This window comes from Octopus sinensis, linkage group LG23, assembly GCF_006345805.1.
Source record: "Octopus sinensis linkage group LG23, ASM634580v1, whole genome shotgun sequence".
In the NCBI taxonomy this organism is placed as follows: domain Eukaryota; kingdom Metazoa; phylum Mollusca; class Cephalopoda; order Octopoda; family Octopodidae; genus Octopus; species Octopus sinensis.
Window position 1 is genome coordinate 19,868,549 of NC_043019.1, and position 18,173 is coordinate 19,886,721.

Below are 18,173 nucleotides of genomic sequence, written 5' to 3' on the forward strand. Positions count from 1 at the left end.
AAAAAAAGGAACTGGATGGACAAATCTGACGAATCACATAAAAAAAGCAGCATCCAGGGTATTCTACCACACAAGCAACTCGACAACCATCTTTATCGAGTTTTCTTTCACCAAGAAGTAGTTTGGTCAGTCACTCGATCTTAAATGTTTATGGTTGGATTGGGTGGGTATATACCGTTTTTCTTTATTGAAGACTCGCTGGCTCGTAAGTACACAAACTTTGGAAGAATGGAAAATGTGACCTTAAAGAAATACACGAGAAACTTATTCAAGAAGTGGAAAAGAAAATGTATGATGAACTTCCAAGTAAATTTTCGTTGGTAATCGACGGTTGGACTAAGGGACCGACACATTTCATTGGGCTTTTTGGATCTTATTCGTTCAATTATCAAAATGACTATTGTACTGTTTTGCTGGCATTTTTGCCAATGGTAAGTGAAGCATTATTCATTGCTTCTGGTTATGTCGAATTTATAGAGAATGTGTGAAGTGTCTATAACAAAAATTTAGAAAATGTTGCAGAGATGATACTAAAAGGAACAAATCTATAGCGAATTTGTGTAGAATACCATTGATTGGATGTGTCTCTTATCTAGCTGTTTCTGCTTACCTCGACTAGCAGGAAGTTCTGCTAGATAAAATTAATATGTTGATGGGCCGGATAAAATCATTAAAACTTGCGGGTAAACTTCAGGAAATAATGCCTTTGCGACATATACAAAGAAATAAAACCCGTTGGTCCAGTACTTATAACATGATTGAGAGGTACATCCAATTCCAGTCGTTTGTAGACTCTGTTCAAGGCGATCCAAAGCTGGTTGATTATCTGTTGACTCCATGCGATCATAATGATCTGCAGACTCTGAAAGGAAATTTAGGAAAATTACGCTCAGTAACAGCCGCCTTGCAAAGAACAGAAATAGAATTGGGAGAAGCTCGAATTCTTTTTGACGAAATTCCCACATAGTATCCTTACGAGGAGTTTTTAAAATATTTGCTTCCATCAGCAGTCATTGTGTACAGCCCAAATTTTGAAAGTAGAGTTGTGAAAATTTTACAACATGCAGAAGTAGAACTAACAGCGGATGAAGTGGCTGCTCTACACCAGCTGAAAGTAGTGATAGATACATCACAAGAGTCTAGTTTACCTGCAGAAGATGATTTTTGCTTCAGTTTGTATGAAAAACACACACACACACAAAATAAAAAAGATAAAATTTCACCTCGGCAGTATCTGAACTGTAGATTTTTGTTACCAACGTCCAACATCTTGGAATATTTCTTTTGGTTACGCTTTTAATGATTTTCGGCAATACTACTTACTAGTATGTGTGATGCTTGTGTTATATATTCGGTGTTATTTTTGGGGGTAACTTTTTTTACTGTCTGTGTTTGTAATGTTTTTGTCTTTGTTGTATATTCACTGTTCTTTTTGGTGGGGCATCTTCTTCCTTTTTCTGCGTTTTGTAATGTCTTTTGTCTGTGTTCGTATCTGTTCTTGTGCATTCGTTTTTAAACTTTTTGTGTTTGTTGGAGGAAGAGAGCGAGAACTATTTTTTCCTCTTCCTCCCTGCAAGTGACCATTCCTCTTCACTCCTCCGGCGCGCAATTCTCCTTCACTGTTTTTTCCGCCTCTTCCTTTTTGTCTTCCTCCTCACCTGGAGCTTCCTCGTTAGACTTCTCTTGCTGTTCCTTTGGTTCATCCTGTTTTTTTCCCCCTTGTGCTTCAGATTGAAGGGTCTGGGGGCACATTTTGCTTATGTGCCCCTTCAGTCCGCACTCAAAACATATTAAGATTCTGCCCTGAACCGAAAGTCAGCTTTGTCCCATTCGGCAGAATTATAAATTCTGGAATTTCCTCCAGTTCTGCTGGTGTGGCTTGAATTGTCGCCGGAAGACTCTCGTCACAGCAGTTCTTCACTTTTTACCCCCTCGAACTCCAACAGTGTCATCTCTTCCTTGATATTGGAGCAAGCGGCTGCCAGAAGCTACCCCGATCTAATTTCAGGCGGATACCCTTGAAGGCAACTGTAGATAACTCCAGATGACCCCACGGTCCAGACAAATATTCGCCAAGGGAAACGAGACACCTCGATTTTGTTTCCCAGTTTACCAGAATATCTCGGGGACCCAGGACACCGCTGCTGACGCCTTGTCCCATTTGCCAATCAACTCATTCGCACCCACTTCTGCAATTGACTTAACGGCGTTAGCCTCAGACCAGCCTCCTTTGGATTCATTCGACACCACATCTGCTGAATTTGCAACATGTAAATTCAAATACTTGCCCATACCAACAGCCGACAGGAGGATATTGTGCGACATATCGATGGAGTCACCTCGCCCTTTCGTTCCGGAGAAGCATCGCAAGATTGTCTTCGATGCCTTGCATAATCTGGCTCATCCTGGCATCGCGGCCTCGGTAAAACTCATTACAGCTAGATTTTTCTGGCCAAACATGAGACGGGATATTACCGAATGGTCTCGCGCCTGTCTTCCATGCCAAAAATCTAAAGTGCACAAGCTTATCCGGGCACCTCTCGGCACTTTTATCTCCCCGGACGCCCGTTTCTCCCATGTACATACTGATATTGTAGGACCTTGGCCTAGCAGTCAGGGGTTCACATATATTTTGACCTGTATTGATCGCTTCAGCCGTTGGCCTGAAGCGATTCCGTTGATGGACGTTGCCGCTGAATCCGTAGCGCGAGCCCTAGTAACAGGTTCGATATCGCGCTATGGTGTCCCCACCACCATCACTACAGATCGCGGCAGGCAGTTCGAGTCACACCTTTTTTCCGAGTTGGCAAAAATCATCGGAGTTCAACGGATTAGGACTACCAGCTCCCATCCGGCTTCGAAAGGTATGGTTCAACGGTTCCACCGTCAGCTGAAGGCGGCTTTACGAGCCTCTCTTGACACCCAGCGTTGGACTGAGTATCTTCCTATTGTTCTCCTCGGTATCCGAACATCAGTTAAGGAGGACCTTGGTTTCTCTCCAGCTGAGCTGCTTTATGGTACCCCACTGTCCTTGCCGGTGCAGTTGCTCGCACCAGTTGATCTTACTACTCAGGACCCTTCCCTTTATGTTAACCGCCTGCGTGTATATTTTCAGGCGCTTCCACCAATGAACACTCGGCAGCAGACGATAAAATCTGCGGTCCCCAAAGATATTGCCTCGTGGACTCATGTTTTTGTGCGTAAGGATGCAGTGAGAGGTCCCCTCACTCCTCCTTACTCAGGACCCTATCGCGTGTTGGCACGCAATGATAAACATTTCACCAGAGACTTGAATGGTTCCCGAGAAACAGTCTCGGTTGATAGACTTAAACTGGCCTAAACAGACGCGCTCACACCAGAGCCTCATACTCCCCCATCCTTCACTATACAACAAGAAAATATTGCACCACCGCGTCCACCACCAGTTCAGCTACACGCATCTTCCCCACACCCACCAACAGACGTCACGACCTGTAGAAGCCGTCACGTTAATTGGCCTAAAAAACTTTGTAAAACTATTTTTATATGACAGATTCTATGTTTTTTGGGGTTTTTTTCCTTGCCTGTTTAATGCATTGATCCTATTTTTCCTTTTCATTATTTAGCTTGCCTTTGCATCCATTAATTTTGGCATTTATAGCCTTGTGCATCTCAATGACTTTTTCTGTGTATATCATATATTGTTCCAATGTTCATGCACCACATTCTACGATATTAGTTACTTTCTCATTGCCCCTACAGGCTGGTACTTCTAGTCCCTGCAAGTGTTCGCGACACTGGCCTCTGTAAGCGACCTACCGCTCTTGCTAACTTAAAATACCTTGACACTTGCATCCTATGATTTCCAGTTCCTGGACAGTTGTTATCACGTTTGCATGTCAGGCGCCTGGTGCCTCAGTCAGGCACATCCTTCCACACGACCATAACCTTGCATTCATACATTCATACTCGCGTTTTGCCGTTTTCCATGATAGTCATTCCCACGCCCCGGTATCTCCGTCCAGCCTTTTCGAACACAAGGCAATTATCTCCTTCGGGGCCTACAGTTTTACCCTGTCTTTTCGACCTTTTCTCTTCCTTCGGTCTGGGGGAGGGCTATGTAGGCAACTGTAGTTAAATCCATGCCCGACCGTGGGTCATCTAGAGTTATCTCCCCTGGTTACATCGTTAACAACGAGGTGGCGCAGGTGGAGAGGGGATTAAAAAAAGGATGACGAGAACGGGAGCCGCCTCTTTGGCCTGACAGGCAGCTTACTGTTAACTGCTACTAGACTACCCGCACCGATTTGAATCGAGTGAAATCCTCTGTACCGGTCATGGAAGGCGGCAAGACAAAAATCTTTTTCGTTCAACTTCATCATCTTCTGTAAAAATGTTAAATGTTCAAGCTGCGTACGAGTGCTCTCCTCTCGGACTGGAATAAACGTATCATGTTCAAAAAGGTCTCAAAATCTCACTCGAATTGTTGTTGTCTTTCATTAGATTAACCTTTACAGCCATCTAAGGATTACCAGATATCCGATCAAAATTAGTGGACTTTAATTTTGCTAAACCCTTTTATTGCGATATTTGTGGTTCCTTTGCCAAGGTATGATGGTAAAAGAGCCAGCTCCCAGCCTTGATGAACCTGGGAAATATCTTATCAACGAACGGAGAACACACCCGTTCACCGTCCAGGTAGAACTAGAGATACTTCAGCCTCAGTGCATCTTTAACCACGGCATTCCTAACCCACCCTTTACAAGAGGCCGCCTGCCCTCCCACAAGAAGTGAAAGAGCATACGTTCCAACTTGTTTAGCCACGAATCGAGGCACGGCACGACGGTTAGGCCGTAGGTAATGACATGCGATAAGCACATTTTCCACCTACGCCCTCCCTTTCAGGGATAGCCTCCGCCCAGACCAGCGTAACCTCGCTCCAGTTCTTCTCTATCTGGACGTTTGGACCAAGCCAGACTCTAAGCATTTCCACCGGACCGTCTGTCCAGTGTCCAACGATGCTGTTGAATGGCATTGACTCGTCTCTCCAGGTGCCGAGCTGCAAGCCAACCGAGTTGTCCCGGTTAATTATTGCTTCTGCCACCGCTTCGTAATACTTTAGGGTGTCGCCTACCCTCTGTAGGTCCTGGTCCCTGGATACGATGATAGTGACATTGTAGCATACGCTGTGACCGACTTTCTTGCGGGTCTCCACTCATCTCCTCCAACCTTCGCAGTAGTGGTTCGAGAGCCAATACATACAGCAGGGGCGAGAATGGACAACCTTGACGAACTGAGCGTTCGATATTGAACGGCTCTGTAAAGATGCCGTTCACCCGAACTACCAACTTGATGTTATAAAAAGCGTTGATTCAGCCGCGGAATGTCGATCCAAAACCGGCCGCCTTGAGGACCACCGTCAGACACCGATGGTCTACCTTATCAAAGGCTTTGGATTGGTCTAAATAGACCAACGTCCCACCCTTGCCAGGAATCCTATTTACATTTTCTAATGTATAGCGTGTAAGGTGGAGATTATCGCGTATGGAGCCAATTCGATATCTCTCTCTCTTTTTTTTTTTTAAATTTCTCCAGGGTTGGAAAAGTGACTACCAGTCAATCATTGTTTCCAAATTCTGGTACAAGACCAGCAAGTTCGTGAGAGGCAGTAGTCGTTTTCATGGACTCCAGTGCTCGACCGGTATTTGTTTGATCGACACCGGAAGAATGAGAGGCAAAGTCGACTTCGGCAGAATTTGAACTCAGAACGTAAAGACGGACGAAATGCCGCTAAGTATTTTGTCCGGCGTGCTAATGATTCTGCCAACTCGTCGCTTTATATTGATAACAATTCACTCTTTTACCACCACAAAATCTATAGTCTCGGGCCAATGTGAAAAAATATTACGTAATATTAGGCGCAGGAGTGGGTGTGTGGTAAGTAGCTTGCTAACCAACCACATGGTTCCGGGTTCAGTCCCACTGCGTGGCATCTTGGGCAAGTGTCTTCTGCTATAGCCCCGGGCCGACCAATGCCTTGTGAGTGGATTTGGTAGACGGAAACTGAAAGAAGCCTGTCGTATATATGTATATATATATATATATATATATATATTATATATATATATATATATATGTATGTATGTATGTATGTATGTTTGTGTGTGTGTTTGTCCCCCTAGCATTGCTTGACAACCGATGCTGGTGTGTTTACGTCCCCGTCACTTAGCGGTTCGGCAAAAGAGACCGATAGAATAAGTACTGGGCTTACAAAGAATAAGTCCCGGGATCGATGTGCACGACTAAAGATGTGCTCCAGCATGGCCGCAGTCAAATGACTGAAACAAGTTTTTAAAAAATGCTGCTATGTTGGACTTGAGAAGCTGAACCGAACAGCGAAAAAAGAAAGTAGCAAACAATAACTAACTAAACCTTATTTAACCATTCCCGGTCAGCACTAATCAGGGATACATTAGTGTGATTATCTTGCTTTACTCTCAAATGTGGTGTATGCAAAGCTACACATTCAAATGTAGCCTTCGTTTTTAAAACAGTAGAACGTAGTTTGGAAGATATTTAGTTGCCCCACAAGTAAATAGTATAGTTTCGCGTTATACGTTTATTTCAACGTTATACGTTCTGAGTTCAAATTCCGCCGTGGTCGACTTTGCCTTTCATCCTTTCGGGGTCGATAAATTAAGTACCAGTTATGCACTGAGGTCGATGTAATCGACTTAATCCGATTGTTTGTCCTTGTTTGTCCTCTCTGTGTTTAGCCCCTTGTGGGCAATAGAGAAACAGTTATACGTTTATTTCATATAAAAAAGAAAAAGAAAAAGGTGGGGTGGGGAGCAGAAGAGGAGGAGGAGGAGGGAATCGATGTTGGTCGACGTCAGTTGTGAGGGCAGAGTGCTCTGCCCCTGCTCTTACTCTCCAACGCCTTCTTCGCTTTCTCAACGATTTTCTCGTTGTTCTTCCACCAAAAACTTTATAAAATATAAACTTTGTAAGATTTTTAAAATCTCACCAAAAACGATGATTTTGAAATATTTATAGTACTCACTAACAGCTCCGTCTGCTAATCAAACAGTTATTTCTCTGACTGGAAAGAGATTATTTGATTTATTTCAAACCAACTCAACTCTTTCCGTTTGTTTTCATTCTTCTTGTTTTCTCAAAGACGATGGTCTTTTATTACACCAGCACCGGTGAGTACCACAGTTTCTATTTAATAGGTTTTTTTTCTTAATTCCTAAGATCCAGTGCAAACCTAAAGGAAATCAGTAAAATAGAACCTTCAATATTAATAGTTTATTATTTTCCCGCAGTTATTCGTTTTAGCCATAGAATTATTACACATATTGTAAACACACACATCTATTCTGCCTCTATGTGTGAGTATATATATATATATGCACACATTTCTTAGAGTGGCCCTTCGTTATTATTATTATCTCGTACCGTTTGTCCCTATTTCTTGGCCCAAGATCAAATAACCACGGTCGCTTAAGATAATAATTTACAAAGAATTCATTCGAGAATTATGGACAAACAGAATTTTTGAAGAAACTCACGTTGTTTTCTCATCAAATATGGGATAAACATTATATATATCACATTATATGTAATTCACAGTTTAAATGAGGAGATCAAGCATCAATCAGAAAGACTTGACATGAGTGTTACGATTGCAGAGTTTATCACAAAGAACTGACCATCAGGAAGAATATATTCCTCAACTGCAATGAATTAAAACTGGAAAAAATAACTCAAGTATTGTACATATATTTATATGAAATCATCAGTGTTCATTTTTTTTTTCGCTTTTTCATTTTGAAATTCTGAGCGATGACGAAGAAACTCCTAAATATATGTGTGTGTGTGTGTGCCATACTTAATGTATATACATTATCGACAAACAAGTTACTGTGGTTTTCGCCCCTGATAAAAAAAAGTCTTCTGTGGACGTGCTGTGTTTGAAAACAGTATAAACCGAAGATTGACGAAAAATCGCTCAGGCAGCAACTGGGGTTAGGGTTAAAGAATGCCAGATGCCTTTTGGCCCTATCCTGCCTTATCAGTGACGTGTACTATAGCAGCTAGCCATATGTCTAGCCAAGATTTGCCACTTTGCCCAGGTATAACCTATGCAGACCATTATAAGTTCAGACAGTGCTTCCTAGTACTATGTTTTCTTATAAGGGGCATAAGATGTCCACAGATTTATCCTCAACAAAACAAATTGACCAGAAAATAATACTAATAATTAATTTACTTAGCGTTTTACTTTACCATGCACGTATGTCCATGGTAAAGTATGTGCTCTGTTTGAACTGATGAAAAACCATCATATTTGAAATTCGTCTACTATCCCCTAAACTTTGAACTGTAAATGTTTCATGTTTTCCTTGATATATATATATATATATATATATATATATAATGCTCTATTTTAAGAGTAGATTTTAGATTTATTAAAAGGGAAAATTTTTGGAAAACTGAATGCCTTCAGGATAAAATGAAAGCATCATGTTCAATGTCCTAAATTAGGATAAGGCCAGCAGTTCTCAAACAGACAAATACTAATCCTATTCCCAGGAATATTAGGAAAACTTCTTTGTCACCTTCATTTGTTATTAAGAAAACAAAATATAGTTTGCATCCATATAATTCTTCTTTCCTTGCTATGATGTTGGACACGTGTAAAAGATTATCTTAATTTCATCTTAATTTTATTAAACATAGTAATTTGTCTGCCCCCACCTTTTTTAGGGAACTAATTTACTATCTATTTTAGACAAGGTGTCATGGGAATTTGGCAGGTACTTATTCTTGTGCCTAGATAATCCTTTCTAATCTAGGTACAAAACTTAAATTTGGAGGTAGTTGATAACATTGTTCCCCCACTACTTAACTGGTACTCTGTTTTACTGATCCTGAAAAGATGAAACAAAGTCAATGATGGTGGAATTTGAACTCATAACTTAAAGATGGATGAAATGACACTAAGCATTTCATCCAACATACTAATGATTTTGTCGGCTCACCACATGAATGCATACATGTGCATGTGTAAGCATGTATGGTAAATAGCAGGTTAGTGTTTGGCACAAAGTAACTCACTTCATGAGCAGATAGTCTTAATCAGTAAAATATCTAAGAATGGAAATCTTTTGAAAAGAATTATACAGGGTGTCCCAAAAGTCACTGTTGCATTTTAATTTTTAATAACTTCCTTAACTTTACAAATAAATGCATGAAATTTTGATACAATATAAAGGACATAATAGAAATTAATATACACAAGTCAAATTTTGCAACACTACACCACATATGGAAAATGACATGAAACCCAACACTGACTTTGGGGACACCGTGTATATATATATATAAGTGCAGATGTGGCTGCTGTGTGGTAAGAAACTTGCTTCCAAACCACATGGTTCTGGATTCAGTCCCACTGTATGGCACCTTGGGCAAGTGTCTTCTAATATAGTCTCAGGCTGACCAGAGCCTTGTGAGCGGTTTTGGCAGACGGAAACTAAAAGAAGCCCATCGTGTGTGTGTATATATATATATATATAAGAGGCATGTGCCATCAGTAATTACTCAAGGCAGGCAGTTAGTGACATTTATGTAGTAAGATACAAAAAAATGTGCGAAAAGACAGTCACATGACTGTGTTGGAGGCAATTTTACTTCTGTCGTTATGGCATGTAGAGAAAATGTAGGAATGTACATAGCACGTGGAATGTAGCTTTAATACTGGGATTGAAAGGCAGGGTGAATTATGCCTACCTGATCTACAAACAAAAAAAAATATTTTGCATTTTATGCATAATAATCAGTAACCTTCATAATTTTATTTAATTATGTGCACATTTTGCCATAAAAGGAAAATGTTACTATCGATCTACCTACCTTGCCTACTCAGGCAGCACCTCCCTCATATATATATATATATATATTATATATATATATATATATATATAGGTTTGTGTGTCTGTGCTTGTCCCCTGACCATCGCTAAACAACCAATGTTGGCGTGTTTATGTTACTGAAACTTAGTGGTTTGGCAAAAGAGACCAATAGAATATGTACTAGGCTTGCAAAGAATAAGTCTTGGAGTTGATTCATTCTACTAAAGGCAGTGGTTCAGAAGGCCACAGTCAAATGACTGAAACAAATAAAAGAATATATATATGGCTGGTGGAAAGTCTGAGCCAGGCCAAGGGTGACATGATGCTGAAAGAAGGAGGTAGACAGTGCTGGAAATAGCAGTAGCAGAGAATTATATCAGGTAGTCACAAGGGAAGCTAGGTGACAGGTTTACATAGTAAAATGAAAAGTAGAAAGTAAGAGATTTGCCAATGTTCTACAACATGAAGATCAGAGGCATTAGCTGTTCCAGATTGCAAAGCAGTGCATCAGAGAAAATTATGATGTTGCGGGTGAGAAATGTGTGTAAATAGATAACAGCTTTTTTGCACTTAGTGATTCTAAGGAGAAAGTGTATATTAGCATAAATACACATATAAGATCACATATATAAATATATGGAAATAGGTACGTAAATACACATCCATATAAATCTAAGTGAATATATGCATACATATACATCCATCCATGTATGTATGTGCACAAGTATAAACATACACGCTTACTTACACATCTACATAGACGCACACATACACATCTACATAGACGCACACATACACATCTACATAGACGCACACATACACATCTACATAGACGCACACATACACATCTACATAGACGCACACATACACATCTACATAGACGCACACATACACATGTACATAGACGCACACATACACATCTACATAGACGCACACATACACATCTACATCTACATAGACGCACACATACACATCTACATAGACGCACACATACGAATACCTATGTCTACCAACAATACAAACAACATTTTTAAAAAAAATTGCTGAGTGCATAATAACAAAATTTGGATAAAAGACATGCAAAATAGAACACTCTATATTGAATTATCTATAGATTAAACGATTAAAATAGGTTTATAAAATACAATAAAATGAAATAAAATAAAATAAAATAAAGTAGAATCTTAAACAAGAAAATAATATTTGCATATAACATTCAAAGGGTTTTCTTAAGAAATATGTTGAAATATATACAATAACTTTGCGATGCAAAATAAATCATATATAATAAGAAACAAATCCAACAGTGTGATTAAAAACTAGTCCAAGAAAAAAAAAATATACACTATCCATATGGTATATTGCTAGTCTACATTTTAAATTTAGTTGTGTGTCTGCAGGAATTCAAGAGTCATGCTACGGCATCATTGTTGACTGTGCTATACCTTTATTTGAAACATCTGATATGTGATATTTGGTGAATGAAGGAGTTTGATGTCGCTCCCCTCATCTGTTTCCTGGCATGTGGTAGGCTCATCTGGAACGCTTGACGGGAAGAGGTCTAATTTTGTTTTTGAAGACACCTACATCCATACCATGTAGGTCTCTCAGGCATTTTGGAAGGATATTGAAGAGCTGTGGGACCTTGAAACCCAGCTGTTGCTGGTCCTGTATTTTGAGGAAATGCTGGAATCTTTGGTACTATGCAGTGGTGCCCCATTCTGTTGTTTGTGTAACTTTTAATGCAAAGGTTTGGTACAAGACCTTCCAGATGTATATCACTGCATATCTTTCCAACATTTGTTCTATGGGGAAGAGGTTTAATTCTTTCAGCCTTTCCCAGTAGCTGGTATGTTGCATTGTGAAGATTTTCTTTGTGTAGCTTTGTTAGATTGCAAGTTCTGTTGTTAATTTTATATTATCTGGTGACCATAAGAGCAGTTGTTCAAGCAGCTGAGGACACATATTCCCCTTTTGTTTTGAAAGTTCAGAGGATCTATCCAGTTATGTATCTGCATTTTATTACCAAATCGGAAATATGCACTTGCAAAGATGCATCATTGCTCATGTCAATGCCCAGGCACCGATTTTTGATTCAGGGATTGCAATTCCTCCTGGGTCAGTGTATCCTGTCTGCATACTGTTCAGCTTCATGTGTTGGTAGTGTAGGGCTTGGAATTTTCCTGCATGTTGTTATTCTCAGCCCACCTGTATATTGCATCCAACTCCGATTGCAGATGTGCAATATTTCTAGGATTTTGTATTGTTTGAGAGACTTTTGTGTCATCCACATAACAAGGATGGCTATCAGAGCAGCTGAGGGCATGTTTGAGAGGGCCACTATAAATATATTCTTTTACCCAAAGTTGAAGGAAGGGAGATGCATTTTTCATGATTTAATTCAAGATGGAAATGAACACTGAGTTTTCATGTGGTAGGCTTGGTAATTGTTAAGGGATTTCTCTTAACATGAAACCAATGGTAGCCTTAACCCATAAATAACAAATTTTTATCCACCAATGCAGTGTTGAGTTCTCATTGTGACATTAATGTATGTATATAATAATAATAATAATCCTAGGATGGTATTCATAAACATTTAATGCATTGCTGTGCATGTTTCCACAAATCACTTTTAAGATCAAAGTCCCTATTCCTGGGATGATTCCAGTGCAGTCCATAGTATCCAGGAGATTCTGATTGGTTTCCTCATTGATTCATTTCTTAAGGCGATACAGCATCAGTGGATGGACCACTGAGGGATGTTTATCCCTTCTTATCAATATGAAGGTCAACTGAATTATATTTATCCTACATTATATTAGTATAACCTGATGCAACCCCAAAAAACTGACTCGCTGGTCAGTATCATTGGACGGTGGCCAACATAATGGAACAGGAGCTTATCCAAAACGTTACCATGAATGAATTTAAAATATATATATCATCTATCTATCTACCTATCTACCTACCTACCTATATATATATATATATATATATATATATACTAGCATAGGTTAGACAGTTTGACTGAAGCTGACCAGCTGAAGGGCTGTTCAAGTTCCATGTCTGTTTTGGCATGGTTTCTATGGCTGGATGCCCTTCCTAACACCAACCACTTTACTGTGTGGACTGGGTAATTTTACACAGCACCAGTATGGGTGCTTTTCATTTGGCACCAGTACTTAAGGGGCTGCAAGATTAGGGATGCTCAACTGGAGAGGGCTGCCAGGGACAAACCTGTATGCAAGGGCATCCATGCTTTTACTTAGCTTGATGTGTCTTTTCAAGCGCAGCAAACCACTAAGAGTCTCAGTCCCCTGCCATCCCCTCTATGAATCCCAACATTTGCAGAACCTTTGTCCCCATTTCATTCCACGTCTACCCCTTCCACCTGTTCCCTCTACTATTAGAAATTGGCACCTCTTCATGAAGTGTTCTCTTTCCTATGCATTATATGGCCATACCAGCACAGTCTTCTCTCTTGCACACTATATCTGATGCTGTGTATACCGAGTTTTTCTCTCAAATCACTTACACTCTGTCATATATGCACACTGTCATTACCCATCCAGCAAAGCATACTGGCTTCATTTCTTTCAAGTCTTTGCATATCCTCAGTAGTCACAGCCCATGTCTTACTGCCATGTAGCATAGCTGTCTATACACAGGGCATTGTACACTCTGCATTTCACTCTGAGGGAGAGGTCCTTTGTTACTAACACAGGTAGTAGCCCTCTGAACTTTGCCCAGCCTATTCTTTTCCTAGCACCTATGCTTTCGGAACAGTCACCTGCACTACTAACTTTGTCACCTAAGTAATGGAAGCTCTACTACTTCTAGGGACCCCCCCCCCTGGCAGTTAAGGTAGTCTGTTTTTTTGTGCACTGCTGGTGTTTAATGTACATTTGTGTATGTGTGTGTCTGTACCCAATCATTACTTGGCAAGTAGTGTTGGTGTGTTTACATGCCTGTAACTTTAGCAAAAAGAAGCCAAATAGAAAAAGTACTGGGCTTTACCAGAAAATCAAGTCTCGTGGTTGATTTGTTCAGTTAAAATCCTTCAATGTATTGCTCCAGCATGGCTACCATCTGATGACTGAAACAAGTGAAAGATAGAAGATCAAACATTTTATCCAATGTTCTAAGGCCACTTCCAGTCAACTAACTACTCTCCTCTTGATTATGTCAAATTAATAATATTTAAAGAAGTCTATAAAAGGCAGCAAAGCGAGCAGAGTCGTTAGCAAACGAGGCAAGATGCTTGGCAGCAGTTCATCTGTATTTACATTCTGAGTTCAACCTATTCTGCTAGGTTGAAAGATAAATTCCAGTTGAACACTGACGTGTCATTGATATTATATTTCCTCCCCTGAAATTGCTGGCCTTGGCCAAAATTTGAAACCAATAAATTCTTATTAATGATTTTTATTATTTTATTTTTCCAGTTGTATCTCCAAGCTACCAGATTTACATGGGTTTAGACAAGTATGAGAGTAAGTATTTTATCTTCAAATATCTTACTCAAGTAGTGTGGACCATCTCTATGTACACGTATGGGTAGTGGCATCATAGTTTGATTGTTTAGGTCATAGGTTAACACTGATGCAATGTATCTTATGATTAATGGTATTCCAGCCATGACAAACCCATCCTTGCTTCTGATATAATCTATCTCGCTAATTTTTTTATGATGTATTTTGCTATTTTTCAGGCATTTGGGGGGAGGTTTGGTTGCTATTTCTAGAAAAGCAAGCCACCACTTAGGGAGCTATAATTAGCATACAATCTAGTTTCATTTCCTAATAGAACACATTTTAGTTTCGCATTTTACCACATACGAGGTGGTATCAAAAAGTTCCTGGACTAATTCGGTAGTGTGCCAACAGATGGCAGCACACAGTGGTGTGCACAGTGAGTGCTAAAAGTGATCATGAGGCAGTATGCCAAGTAACATCACTTGTTTATTTCACAATTTGTGAAATTTGTATATTTGCAATCACGTGTATGCTGTTGTCTGCAATTTTGGTCATGGACAGGAAGCTGGAACAAACAACCAGCGTGAAATTTTGCATTAAACTTGGGAAGTCTGCTACAGGGACATTAAGCATGCTTCAACAAGCTTACGGCAATGAAGCAGTGGTTCGTATACAATGTTTTGAGTGGCACGGGTGCCTCAAAAGGAGTAAAATGCCCCTGGAAGACCTGCCTTGAGCACCACACCCAGAAATATGGAAAAAATTCATTAGTTTGTGCATGAGGACAATCAACGACATTGCTGATGGATCTGTGCAAGCAATCTCATTGTCTGCGAAGAATTGAATTCTTCACAACGGCTTTGCACCCTGTCACCCTCCTCATTTGTGAATTTCTCGCCAAAAACAACATGATATTGTTTCCACACCTGCCCTATTCACCAGATTTAGCACCTGTGAACTTCCATCTTTTCCACAAGATGAAAAGGCAGCTCATTGTCAAGATCCAGGGCAACTGAAGAAGGTCCTCAACTTGCCAAAAGTGGCAGGAACACTGGGATCCGGTGTATTGCTGTGCAAGGGGACTATTTCAAAGGAGATGAGGTTAAAACTTAGGTAAATAAGTTGTTTTTTTTTTTATTAAATGTAAATAGTCTGGGAGTTTCTTGATAACACCTTGTATGTTATAAGCTATCATAGCAGGAACTGGAAAGAGTATGCTACTACTCATGTGTGTATATATATATATATGTGTGTGTATGTGTATGTGTATATATATATATATATATGTGTGTGTGTGTGTGTATATATATATATATATATATATATATTTAACTCAAATTTAACTCAAATTCAACCCGTATTCTTCTCACCATTCATGTATTTCATTCGATGACCATAGTTGTGCTTTGTTTACTATTATTATTTTCAGCTTCGCCTCGCATTACATATCATGTATAATTTATTAGTTATTATTGTCTATCGATCAGCCCCTCATCTCGTTTAAAAGTGGAATACATATTTAAAATCTTACAGGCCCTTATTTATTTCATATAAGTTTTCTCCTCTTGGAAGAACGCTCGCCCGCGTGGCTGGTTAAAACTTTTCATGTATAATTCACTAGTTATTATTGTCTATCGATCAGCCCCTCATCTCGTTAAAAATGGAAAACATATTTATTAATCTTACAGGCCCTTATTATTTCAGAGGAACGCTCGCGTGGATGGATAAAACTCTTCACGGGGCGCCCTCCCTCCCACCCCCTCCACCGATACAGGAAGGCTTGAGAAATTTCTCATCCTTGTTGTCTCCCATTTTCACTTAGTCTTACGCTGCCCCCACCGCTACAGGAAGCCCAAAATTTTCTCATCCTTGTTCTCCCCCATGTACACTTCGCATCCCTGTTGTCTCCTATGCCCATCTGTTCCTCTTTCCATAAAGGTAGTGGTCATTCATTGCAAGATATGCTTGGTGTAACGTACGCGGTTTGAACTTGAGCTTTATTGTTTGTCTATGAATACTGCCAAACGCGAGTTTTCTTTTCAGATTCATGATGCTACTAGGTCCATTGCCTCCCACTTCCTCAGGGTTGGCACTCTCAACGTTGGCACACTGAAAGGCAGATCTGGTGAGATCGTCGAATTGCTTGAACGGAGGTGTGTAGATATATGCTGTATTCAAGAGGTGAGGTGGAGAGGAGGTTCTGCTAGGATCCTCACGGGTAAAGGACAGAGGTATAAAATTTTCTGGGCCGGGAATACTGAAGGAGTCGGGGGAGTGGGTATGCTTATTGCCGAAAAATGGGTAGATAAGGTTATCGAGGTAGTCAGAGTATGTGACAGAATATTGAAGATTAGATTAGTGCTCCATCATTGTTTAGCAACTATTATATCGGCCTATGCCCCTCAGCCAGGGTTACCCGATGGGCAGAAAGACCGTTTCTATGACACCCTACTGCAGACCACCTCATTGACGAACAACAGGGACCTTCTCTTTGTGGCTGGTGACTTCAATGGGCATGTTGGACGATATGCTGAGGGCTTCTATGGCGTTCATGGAGGCTATGGTTATGGTTCTCGCAATGAGGAGGGAACCAGGCTGCTGGAGTTCTGTGATGCGAATAGTCTTATGGTTTGCAACACTAACTTCAGGAAACCAACAAGCCACTTGGTCACCTACCGTTCGGGCCAGCATACTAGCCAAATCGACTACATCCTTGCCAGAAAAAGGGAAAGATGGCTGCTTATGAATGCCAAAACCTTCCCAGGCGAAGAATGTACCCCACAACATAGAATGGTAGTCAGTGACTTTAGGATAAGGACTAAGAGGACGACTAGAAGACGACCAACATGGAGAAGAAGGGTCTGGAAGCTAAAAAACCCTGCTAATGGACAGAGATTTAGAGACATGTTACTTGAAGCCTTCGACGAAATAGAAGGGGGCATAGCTACACATGGGGTAGAAGATAACTGGGCGTTTCTAAGGGACAACCTGCTGAAAGCCACTGACCAGATCTGTGGCTGGTGCAAAGTCCCCACAAGACCCAAAATAACGTGGTGGTGGAACAATACTGTTGACAGGGCTATTAGACAAAAGAAACAGGCTTGGAAGGACTGGAAGAACGGTGGTAGCAGGGAAGTGTATCAGACTGCAAGAAGGGAAGCTAGGAGGCAGGTTTATTTAGCCAGAGGGGAAGCAGATAGGAAAAAATTTGCCAATGTCCTGCGCCGTGAGGATGAAAGACTTGAGGTATTTCGTATAGCAAGGCAGTGTGTGAGAGAGAATCGTGATGTGGTAGGAGAAAAATGTGTCCGCACGAATGACGGCTCACTTGCGCTAAATGAGGATGCAAAGAGAGAGGTTTGGAGAAGCCACTATGAAAGGTTGCTGAATGAGGAAAATGAATGGGATAAAGAGAGTCTGCCGAATGTTGACCCAACAGAGGGACCAGCAATCCGAGTTGACAGTTCCTTAGTAGATAAGGCAATTAAAAGCATGAAAACAGGGAAAGCCCCAGGCCCATCAGGAATTACTGCAGAGATGCTCAAAATATCTGGTAGTGTCGGCTATAGCGTAGTCACCCGTATAGTCAACCAGGTGATACGCGAAGGAGTCATTCCCAATGACTGGTGTAGCAGCATAATAGTCAGCTGCTACAAAGGTAAAGGTGATGCCCTAGATACAAATAGCTACAGGGGTATCAAGCTGCTGGATCAGGTAATGAAGGTTACGGAGAGGGTTATAGCCCAACTAATTAGAGAGAGAGTTAGCCTAGATCAGATGCAGTTTGGGTTCGTGC

At 40.6% G+C, this 18,173-nt stretch overlaps 1 protein-coding gene across 2 annotated transcripts in view; it reads left to right on the top strand.

The window, feature by feature from the left end:
• Nucleotides 1-6,904: 6,904 nt before the first annotated feature.
• LOC115223586 (coiled-coil domain-containing protein 25) overlaps nt 6,905-18,173 on the top strand; it is a 44,649-nt gene continuing 33,380 nt past the window's right edge. The window contains exons 1-2 of one of the 2 annotated variants that reach the window (XM_029794232.2): nt 6,905-7,187; nt 14,348-14,395. In XM_029794232.2, coding sequence (XP_029650092.1) covers nt 7,163-7,187; nt 14,348-14,395 — 73 coding nt within the window. In that variant the 5' untranslated portion in view covers nt 6,905-7,162. Of the gene's footprint in view, nt 7,188-8,008; nt 8,118-14,347; nt 14,396-18,173 lie in introns of those variants that run through there. The other variant, XM_036512662.1, reaches the window with a different exon arrangement.